This window comes from Chaetura pelagica, unplaced genomic scaffold (genome assembly GCF_000747805.2).
Source record: "Chaetura pelagica isolate M959 unplaced genomic scaffold, ChaPel_1.0 scaffold344, whole genome shotgun sequence".
Taxonomy (NCBI): domain Eukaryota; kingdom Metazoa; phylum Chordata; class Aves; order Apodiformes; family Apodidae; genus Chaetura; species Chaetura pelagica.
In genome coordinates this window covers 9,315,217-9,326,668 of record NW_009953098.1, presented here as the reverse complement: position 1 = coordinate 9,326,668, position 11,452 = coordinate 9,315,217, and the positions used below count along the sequence as shown (strand labels likewise).

At 41.3% G+C, this 11,452-nt stretch overlaps 1 protein-coding gene across 1 annotated transcript in view; it reads right to left on the bottom strand.

Annotated features, from left to right (window-relative positions):
* The window catches only part of ZDHHC15 (zinc finger, DHHC-type containing 15), a 15,087-nt gene extending 3,765 nt beyond the window's left edge, over window positions 1–11,322 (bottom strand). The window contains exons 1-8 of the mRNA XM_009997245.1: window positions 11,169–11,322; window positions 8,287–8,313; window positions 5,805–5,899; window positions 4,109–4,229; window positions 3,251–3,320; window positions 2,640–2,672; window positions 1,416–1,536; window positions 37–169 (exon numbers count right to left, since the gene is read on the bottom strand). Coding sequence (XP_009995547.1) covers window positions 37–169; window positions 1,416–1,536; window positions 2,640–2,672; window positions 3,251–3,320; window positions 4,109–4,229; window positions 5,805–5,899; window positions 8,287–8,313; window positions 11,169–11,322 — 754 coding nt within the window. The remainder of the gene's footprint in view (window positions 1–36; window positions 170–1,415; window positions 1,537–2,639; window positions 2,673–3,250; window positions 3,321–4,108; window positions 4,230–5,804; window positions 5,900–8,286; window positions 8,314–11,168) is intronic.
* Window positions 11,323–11,452: the final 130 nt, after the last annotated feature.

Below are 11,452 nucleotides of genomic sequence, written 5' to 3'. Positions count from 1 at the left end.
TGCCTTATCTAAAGAACTAAGACACAAGAGCCTTACCTAAAGTTGATCTGTTTCTACTGACGAGCCAGCAGTGGTAGCCAAACAGAAACATAAGGCTTACAAAGAACATGACTGCCACAAAGAGAAGGAAAAGGACATGGAATTTAGAACGTCCGTTAGTCAGTTCACCCTGGAAAGAAAAACAACAGAGAACAAGTGATAAGAATAAATTAAAGCTGGAAACTCTTTGTTCCTAGAGAGAATAAATATAACCTCTAAAACTCTTATTGGGAGTTCTCAAACTTGTATCCACACAACACACACCTTACTATAAAAAGCAGGAAGAGACAAAGAAGTGATCTGGTTCATTTCCCCTCCTGTAACCAAGGCAGAACAAGTCAGGTTTTGTTACTAGCCTGTTGTATGTAGCAGAGCCAGTACAGTCAGGGCTTCCCTCCTGGGCACAACAAACATGCCCTCTGCCCACAGGGAAATTATCAGGCACAAGCTCTTGGAGCCCTGTTTATGTTCTGCTGAGTCTCCTGTGCGCATATTAAAATTGTGCACCTCTTGCAATATCAGGCATGCTAGGAAAACCTCCACAGCTCTAGCAATCAGGTCGTGTTAGAAATGAGCACAGATGGTTTGGAAAAGTTTAAAAGCCAAGTGGGATCTTACTAGGAGAAGAAACACTTATTTCCTTCTACAGTAGGAGAGCCAAGTGCCAGAGATCCTCACCAGCAGACATCTACAGATTGGCTGGGGGGACCTCAAGGTAAAAACATCACTTCTCAGCCTCTGCACATCCAATGAGCACCTCTAGAGGTGTTTATGTACAGTATTAGCCATTAAAACAACATAAATTTAATGAATTTCAAAGCACAGCAAAGTTAAGCTACTTAAACATGGTCAGAGTTAGCAGCAGAGGGGACATAAAAAGAAGAGACAAAATGCCAGTCTGTCACTGGAACTGTCAGTTGGCATTGCTTGCATATGAATTATAATCAATAACTGAGTAAGAAGCACACTTTATTTCAGCAACTTTCAAACTGAGAAAGGAGTCATATGGGGACTGGAAAATTAACAAGGTTTTCTGACATTGTTCAGTAAATACGTAGAGATCAATGCCAGGATGTTACACTTTGATACTATACTGAAGATTCTGATACACACACATGCAAACACAAGACCAGAAAAAAGATAAAACTTCTTTGCCAGAAGCTAACCCTACAGTTTGAAATTCCTGAAGTCTATTTGCTTCTCACTTTGTGCATTTCAGACATTTATAACGGAATTATGCTCAAAAGAAGGGCTCAGGAAAATGCCTTCTGGAAGAAATGCAGACCCTCCATTGACCAAAAGCAAAAAAGTAACAAGAGTGACTAAACCCACGAGACTCAGAGGATACAAAAAAGTAACCAGATTTCACGACTTACTGTCCAATACTTAATGAAATACTTGAAGACTGTTGCAGCAATATACAAGCAATACAACAAAGAATAGGCTAAGAACAGTAGAAAGAATTTGTAGTTAGAAAATCCAATGCAGTTATTCACCCTAGAGAACAAAAGCAAAGTTGAAATCAGGATATGTACAGCACACAGTTGTAACACAATGAATACCACAATTTTTTTGGCTTTAGTAAGCCTCATGATTATACAATTTTGTCAATAAATTGCTCCCCTTGGTGGACAAAATGGACTATAATTAAAGGGTTTTTTCTTTTCACTTGAAGACTTCTTGCTGTGCCAAGTAAAAGGACAGTTCTCAATTTTAAAGTTGGTAGTGCTAGGAACTTTGTCACAGAGGCAGGCTCTAATTACTCATGTCTGCTTCCTGTCTGCAAAGGTCATAGGGTCTGGGATTTCTGTGTTTCTTTTATTCAGCTGCAAAACTCAGAAGCCAGGTTCACCCCTGCTTGTTTGTTCTCATATAAACCAAATTAACCTAAATTTTGTTATAATTCTCCATGCACAGAACAACTCTAAAAAGGAACAAGGGAACACCGAAAAAAACAGCAGGTGTTTATCTCAAAACTCAGGCTTGAAAAATCCTCTACAATGTAGGATTACCAGGGAGGTTCAGGTGGGGAAATGTTTTCGTTGCTTCTGATTTCTGAAATCTTCCTTTTTTTTTTTTTTAAATTAAAAAAAAAAAAAGAGGAGGAGTTTAAGAAATGTAGTGGCAGCAATTCTCAAAAAGGATAAAGCTTAATTCATCCATGCACCACTCTACACAAAGTGTCTCTTATCATGCACAGGTGGCAGGCATCATTTCAGAAACAATCTGCGTGCAAATACTATTATTGAAAGCAACCACCAACTGCATGCTGGAATGGTTATATACCCAAAACTAAAGGCTAAGTGGAAGTATCCTTATAACTTGAATAGTAGTCAAAGACTGAATTGGCAGCTGGAATTTAAATGATATATATAAAAACCAGTTTTTTACACATAGTTTATGGAACAATCATGAGTGATCTGTCTTTCAAAATGTAAAATGTTTCAGGCAATTTTAAAGTGTGATTGTTTTTTAAATGTCCCACCATGAAAAGATGCATGGGTTGAAATGAATGAGGCACACAGACACTATTGTCTGCAGGAAATGTGTTTATACAGCCTCTTTTTTCAGAAAACTACAAACCAGTATCTAGGACATACCACGGACAGTGATGATCCATCTTTAGCACACATCTGCAAAAGGACATAAAAAGAAAAATAAAATATTTTATTTGGTACTTAATTGCCAAATGTAGATCAATAGCAAAAGCCTCTGTTTTTTGTGAGATTTCTTTGTGACAAACTCAAAATGATACTGTCTCTGAATTTTTTAAGGTAGGTATTCTTTCAATTGTTTTTATTACTTTTTCAAGATCAACCAAAATCTCTGGCACTCTGCAAGATAAGAAATGAAAAGGATTTCTGCCCCAGAAGTGTTACAATTCTGCAGAACACAAAAAAAATTAAAAAGTGAAAACCATACTTTATTTCAGCTTGTCTAGGCTAATCAGTTAGTTTTCCCTAGGTGATAAGCTTTCTAGCAACTTCACACTGACACCCTTTCAGGTGTGGGAACTGCAAACACTTCAGGGACACAAACAGCAGAAACGCAAATGCTGCTGCTGTCACACACAAACACACCCAGCTGTGGCCAGCTGGAACAGAGGCACTTGGCTACCTTTAGTTGTCAGAAGACACGTGAAGGACCAGCCCACTCATGTCACTTGGTGGTGGCTATATTGACTTCAGTGAAAAACAACCCAGTAGCTCACCTGGCACAAACGGAGCAGTGGTGGCAGCGATCAGGCTTGATCAGCTGGCATCGATCACAGAACCGGATACCTGGAGTTGAAGACACGTTGGTACAAAGAATAGAAAAGTGTTCTTTTTTTCAAGTTATTTTTCTGTTAATTTCCTAATAATTCATATTCTTTCCTCTATCACTTCAAAATATGAGTGCATTTGCAGCTGATTTTTGCTGCCAGGTCATAACCAGATAAGCAATGCTCATAATTCTGGAGATTTGCAGATGTGGGGAACAGACCTCACTGCAAAGCCTCCCTCCAGCTCCCACATTGGCTCAGACTTTACATCTATGCCATGATGATTATTGCCTTTTTAGCAGTTCTTTACTTCAGAATTCTGTGGCTTGTCTGACAGCATTGAGAGGCCAGAGCCTCCCACATGCACAGGGATTTCTTTCAGGTTTGGAAGGAGCATAGTGTGCGTTTCATCACAGAACAAGGCCCAGAAATCTCTTCGCAGAATTATGTCCTGCTTGTCTAAGCTCGACTGCAGTGTAAGTAAAAACAAGAACAGATTTTGTCATTCTATTGGCAGCACTAAATGCAGACACCGTGAACAGTGTTTGGAACGGTAAATACAAAGGGTAAGAGGCCACTTCTCCTGATGCTCCTCTGAAGGTGAACAGGATCATTCAAGGCTTTTGTGTGTTCCTAAAAGTAACACCTGAGAGAAGAGGCACTGAAATAATTTGCACAAGAGTTACTCAGTGCATGCAGAGGCATTAGGAAGGCCCTGTGGGTTGGCAGCATCATCTGGATTGCCAGCACGTGCTGCCTTACTGTGCTTGGATAGACTTGGTGAAGCAAAGCTGCCCCTCAGCTGACCTCCGTTCCCGGTCCGTGTGTACACCGGCAGCTTCCGAGCCATTTCCACCAGAATTTGCCTCTGCACCTCTGGCCTTTCTTCATTTTCGTAGCGTTCCTTGTCAGCATAGGACATGTGGTACTAGAAGCAAAGTCATGAGAGAAGCAGTTACCCACAGGTAGCAGGGATCATACTGCAAACACCAGCAAGTTTCAAAACATTTTTACCTCCCACTCCTTCTAATGAGATTAATGCCAAGTGAAAACGCGTTTGTTAAGAAGATGAGGAGAGGTAAGAAGTGCTGGGCTGCCAGAACACTCCAGGGTACATCAAAAAGAAACACAAGAGTGAAATTAAGGATCACAAACCTACATATTAGAATTGCTAGTAGTGCTACCTTAAGAGTACTATTTTAAATGCATAACTCTACTAACCATGATAAGGACACTTTAAGCACTTCCCTTGTGAGCAACAACATGTCCCCAGATACAGTTTTATATTTCTAAAACTGGGATTAGTTGTTATTTATAAATTTACATTCTTGTAATTAGGATCTGATTACAGTCATGCATATTTGGAGTGCCACACAAACAACCATCCTCATTCTACTGCTCCAGATATTTTATTAGTATTTCATAAAAAGGTAAAAGAAAATGAAACAAACAAACAAAGAAAAAACCACCAATCCGAGCAACACAGAATAGTTAGGTATTTGGTAAAAAAAATAAAAACAAATGGCTGCCTCTGACTGGCCTGTGCTCAAACCACTAAACCATACTCTTGTCCTCAACTAATCCACCTATGTTAAAAAGCCAATACCAAACCCTTAACTAAAGTATTATTAATGACACAATCTACTTGTGTCAGAGTGAATCCCAGTTCCTCTCTACCACAGCACAGTGTCCCATTTCTCCTTCATGCTGCTGCTGACCAGGGCAGTACAAGGACTGGAGATGCTGGAGCTACATGGATCTCTCACATCAGATTAAAAGCCACGTGCTATGTCCAGAGCCACTGTCCTCACTGCCACAGGCATGAGACCTCGGCATGTTCAAAGGAAAATGATTCTTCCATCCCTCACTAGCATAAGAAAGAGTCCAAATGAAGCCAACTTAACCACTACAAAGAGGACTCCTCCAGCCAGCAAAGGGCTCCCATCAGAGCAGGCAGTGCTAGAATTTGGTGGAACACTGAATGTTCACATATGCACAAGAATTGCACAGGAGAACAAGAAACCCCACTAGCAGTATGGATGCAACCACTTCCACCTGCACTGTAACATCTTCCATGAAGACAGAAAACCAAAACTGAGGGTCTCCTTACTGTGGAGACTCCAGAAAGGCTGGGTTAAGGGGAGGCCCCCAGGATTTGTCTTGCAACTTGTTAAACCCTTAGAGATCAATGACACTATAAATATGGAAGTTCATAAACATCAATCCTATTACTCTCAACATAAAAAATTCCATCAGCTCCTGGAACACCTGAAAAGGCAGCTTTACCATCTGATCACCATCTCTGATTTAAATAATGCTCCGTGGGGAGTTATAGGATTCAGAATGATAAATTACTCAGCTGTCATGGACAGCTCTAGGTCACTTATCATCTCTTCAGGAAACCCAGTCAGTTGTCTGGAACAACTAGATTGAAATATTTTTGAGCTCTCTTTAGTGCCTCTGCTTTCATGCTGCAATGAAGGAAAAGTGCTTGAACTCTTACCTTCTTGCCTGGCTGCAGTGGGAGAGTAAAAATAGACTTCCAATATGTCCACACAAAGAGCACAAAGAGAATATGGAATATTATAAGATAGGCCACTAAAAAACAAAACAAAACAAAAACAAACAGAAGCAGAACAATGACTTCTTAAGCAAAAGTTTAATTCATTCATGATGGGCATAATTCCAATTTTTCACAACAATGACAAAAAAATGAAGGAAAAAAGGAAAGATTCACAGTACCAACCAGCATTACAATACAGCTAAACCCTGGTCAAAGGGCCAGTACAATTTCAGGGATCTGTGGCTGCAGTTAGGGATTACCTGTCTCACAAGCCTCCCCTTCTCCACCCGATTTGATTCCATGACAGGACAGGTGACAAGTCTGTGGCACTGGGAACGACAGGATTGCTGCCTCCTCCCCATATCCTAGGCACAGGCAACTCAAAATGGGCTGGTGCTGAGCAGCATGAAGGTTAATACTGCAATATTTCAGCACCTCCAAACTGTTGGTTGGTTCAGCTGCTACTAAATGCACTTAAAATCACAGTAGCACATTATCAGAGTGCTGCCCACTCCTGCCATGCCTCCTTCACCATTTGTGAGCGTTGAGAGAGGCAATATGCTCTAGCAGAGCTTTACACCAGCAGAATAAAACCAAATCTCTTATTAGACAACTTTCAGACTTGCCACAGTTGGCAGAATCAAACAAAACATCCCTCAAATTGAGCAAAACATGTCTCGTGATTATTAAGAAAGAACTGTAATCCACTGGACATGACATGATCACGTGGAATGCAGCACATGTCCGAGCAACCGTATTTCAGGTGCCTTTGGGCACAAGCAGGCAAACTGTGGGTCAGAAAGGCCCAGGACAGCCAGTCCCGCAGCTACACAAACTGATTGTTATTTTCTTAATACTCAACTATGACATTATCAAACAAGACAGTTTCATTTAAGCACACCATTCAATCATAATCATAACAACTTAATTTTCCCTGTTTCGTTTAAGCTTCAAATTCCAGATTACTAGGATTGCAGTAACCACTGCCAGTGGAAAGAGAAATTTAAAATCCAAATACTTCTTAACTTCTCAGGCAAGACTGCCTGTGTGAAAATGTAATTGGTAAAAAGGCCAAACAGAGCTCTGAGACTTTCTAATGAGATGCCAAGTGATCTGATACACCTTGCAAGAACATGATGGATTGTGTGAATGATCTGTGGATCAATGATAATTCATTATTATGCTCTTAAGTTTGTTTGAGATGTTATCCTTATACCACTTGCAGGTGGAGCTCAGCCATTTAAAAACTAATATGCAAGGAACTACATGTTGCAACAGGTTTCATTTTGTTGATAAAGCATTACAGGAGCATGTTAGAAGCAGCTGAACTGCAGATGCACCTATAGATTAGGCAACTAATAACTTTCTTCTGCTGAATAATCATTAATATCATGCTTTGTATAGCTTCTCTGTAACCATTTCAGATACTACGACAGCTGTATAATGGAAAGAGAATCTACTTGATGCAGCAATCTGGAGGATCTTTAAAGTATCAGCTGGCACTGTTCTTCAAGGAACAACATGCCAGCTGAAAACCACTACACCTACTTCTGTCCTTCATAACCCTGGAAGAATAAATGAAGGTAAGAGTCCATTCGTATTAGCTAAATGCCTCCAAAGCACTTCCAGGGAAGGAGAGGAGTAACAGTCACTAACATGGCCACCAACCCCTTATTCTTAGAATGTGACTGTGGCCTCCAACAAACAGGAGTGGGAACAGTCTCACCAAGTGATCCTGCTGCTCTGCCCAGCCTGTTCAACCACCTCATGACATGGGGTGCCTGGGAGCTCAGAACGTCTGCCAGCCCGTAGTGCCCAGAGAGCCTGGGGAGTGTTCAAGCCTCCTACCGCAGAGACAGAAACCTTTGCTCAACTCATCTGTGGTAGGAACTGAGAGTTACTGTGTTACCACTCAGTGTATGGTTAGTCCTCCACAGAACCAAGCACAAAATCCTTTGCAAATGCCTTCCTACAAAAAAACATTAAAAATAGCTTTCACTGAAAGATCAAGTAAAACTGACAAAAACCCAGGCAGGCTACAGAATGGAACTAGTCTTTTCTGTTTAGCTTGTAAAATCAGCTCTAAAAACATAGAGCAGAAAGGGGGAATGGCGTGTGGGTGCCCACAGAGAGACATGCATAGTTTTTTCTGAAAGGGTGAAAGGAATCAAAGCCTTGTCATGTTCTTCTGCTTATACTGTGCCTAAACAGAGGCATCTCCCAATACCTCCAAAAGTTACAACATGTCTAGCAGCAGTGCATGCTGTACACTTCAGAAACATGTAATTACAATCAGGAAATACCAAAAGAGAATGTAAGTTTAAAAAAAATGACAGAAAGTATCTTGATATTTTATCTAGAACATTCTATAAATCTTTTTACACAAGGGTTGAATGTCAAGTAGTAAATTGACTGCACATACCTTTTTCCACAGGGTTGCTCAGAGTCACTGAAAAAGAAAAAAACATATGTCTACAAATCTAATAGGAGTCCCAGAAAAGTTTGTGACAAGCAATGTTTCTATTTGACATATAGCCATTTTAGGAATTGAAGTTTCAAATCAACAGCCAAAAAGAAAGCCCACAGTTTAGCATAAAATCAAAAGCATCCACAACAATTCCTTGTTTACTCATATACATGACACCCACAACAAGATGTTATTACTTATGCTGTATTTTCCCTTGTTATAAAATACATTTTGTATACTTGTACATTAGAAATATGACAAAAAAAATATCCACAGGTGACTGGTGTGACAAGAGCACCAAGGCTCCCCTAGCAGGAGGTCCAAGCACCATCTTTATCCAGGTACTGGTAGCCTGCTTTGTGCTAGTCTCTAGGTGGTCTTGATCCTGCACAGTGAGCCACACCCCAATGCATCTCTGCATCAGCATGAACAAAAGTTACAAACTGTCTCAGCTTTGCTAGTCAGGAGACACTGTAATGACTCAATGATTTCTACACTTCCTACTAGCAGAGTTTTTACAACGCCTCCTTACTTCACCATAATCACAGGAGCAATCCCTAACAGAACCCCTTAGAGCAACCAGCAAAGGGCACACTCCTCAGTGTCTACTTCTACTCATTATTTTAAAATCCATCCATAATTTTGAAGGCTATTCAAGTTTAACACAAAAGATAAAGACATCTTTCCTTAACAAAAAACAGAGCAGTGCTGCAATATCTTGCCAGAATGCTGCCTGGAAGGCAAGGATCATTCATGGGATGGGAGCCTCTTATATCAAGTCCATGGCCTTGAGTCCATGGAAGTATTGAGCCTTGGAAGAACAGAGGAATGGAAACCAGCGGCCATGGATGATCTCCCAGAGGCACAAAAATAAGACAGCAGGGTTGGAGGACTCAAAAGATTTGAGAGCTTGCACACAGCTGTGTGACCCCTTCAGAAACTCTGACTGGACAGAAGTGATTGAGGGACTGGAGCTGTTTATTCTAGCCTACAGCCACCACCTGGAAAAGAGACTCCAGTCTACTCTTCCAGACTTTACCATCTCACTTGAGTAACACATTTGGAAAGTGTAAATCAATTTTGATCTGCAAGCTCTATGATACACAACAATGTAGATGAAGAGACCAAGTATTTGCTGTCTCTGTGCACCCCATTTCAGATAAACAATGTTGTTACAAAACCTTTAGTTTTTCCTTTGGTTTGCTGCAAATCAAACTACGAAGAATACATCAGGTTTTCACAAACACTGGCTGGTTCCCTCCTGAAGTACATGTGGCACTTGCAGCATCATCTTTCTAAGGATTTTACTTCAGAACAAGCTCCTGAATATAGACTATATAAAAAGTTTTATCACACAACACTGGGTCATTCTCACTGCAGCAGCAACCACCAACCAGACATGGAATCAGGCCTCCTCTGCAGCACAACTTGGTGGCCACACCACTCACTCCTCAAAGTTTAAAACCCAGCATCAGGAGATACCTCTAGGACATCACCCCCACAGTAATTGCAATCCTCAGCAGTCTGCACAACTGAAGGTGAAAATCAAGAATCCAAACAGAGCAGCTACTGTTCCCATGCTGGCAGCAGCTGAAGCAGCACTACACAATGGGAACCTGGAAAAAAGAAGCTGGCACATAAAGCCTTGCTCTGTTGGACATCTGTGAGAGAGATAATGTCCTGAGAGCTGGCCAGTTTCTGTGTATGGCAACAGTTAATGTTCAAATCCTAAAATAATGTAGTCATTGCGACATCTGTACAGATCGATACCCTCCTCCACACACAAATAAAATGCATGAGAAAGAGAGAACAACAGGGCGAAAAAAAGAGGCGTGTGGGCAAAGGAAGGATCTGAAGCTGTGATTCTAGGCAGTGAGAGGAGCTCCTGCCAGCTTCACCAGCATCTGCAGAGCAACAGAGGCCCAATCCAAACTCCACCTCAATCAGCAGTCTTTTCTAACAGTGGCACTGAGACTTGGAACTAACCAGTGTTAAAAACGACTGGACTTGCACAGCACTGCAGACAAAGCCTATTTCAAAAGGTTGACAACATTTCAGGAAAATACAATTTTTTTAGCACACAGTCTAAACTGACAGTTACATGCTCCTTGTAGATATTGTTCCATGTGAATTCTTGAAAAAAAAACACCAAACAACATACAAAAAAAACCAGCCCGCAACCTCAGAGATGGAATAAAATGTCATGAAGTGTTTGGGGGTTTAGCCTGGCTGCCAATTAAGAGAATAAAGAAGCTACACTTCCTTTTAGTCTCCATTGAGAAAAAAAAACAATAGATCTCACTGCATTGGCAACATTAACAAAAATCTGATTTAAATTTGCTGTGCAGTACCAGAAGGCAGCTCTTTTCAGAGACATCTCAATCTACCATTCTGAGAACTCTGGCTTCCTTTATCTGGCTTTCCCTGTCCTGAAGAGAAAGAGCCACATGCTCCTCCTCACAATTTCACAAGTCCAAGCTACCAGCCTTTCTCTCCACCTCCACCAGACCTACCAATCCTTTCTTTTATGAACAGGTTTTTGCAAACACACTGAACCAGAACATAATAAACACAAGAAAGTTCACAACTTACTATATAGTTAAATTACCACATGAAGCTATACAATTACTAGTGGGTACCAATATTTCTCTCTCTAAAATGTACTTTTCCCATGATAAAGTGACATGTTACTTGACCCAGGAGCGTGAAGCCTATTTTTTCATTTTCAGAATATAAAAACCCAACTGCAACACAGGACATATACTGATTTTTTTGTCACTGTTTGAACCAGAAATCACGTCTGAGCACCATCCTATAGCAACGACATGGACTCTCACTGTGGGGATAGATCTTGTCTGCACGGTTGTCACTTCCCCTGGGTGACATGAGGATGTACAATCCTCGGGACTCAACACATCTTGCCAGCCCAGCAAGGATACACGTTATGGAAAAAGGATGGCCCATCATAAACCCTACAGTGACTAATCCCATCGTGGGCCTGACTATCGGGGCAGTGTTTCCCGGTGGGCTGCGGGTGGATCCCCCAGGGAAGGGCTGGGCAGGGGAAGCCCCGGGCAGGGGAAGGGCTGGGCAGGGGAAGGGCTGGGCAGGGGAAGCCCCG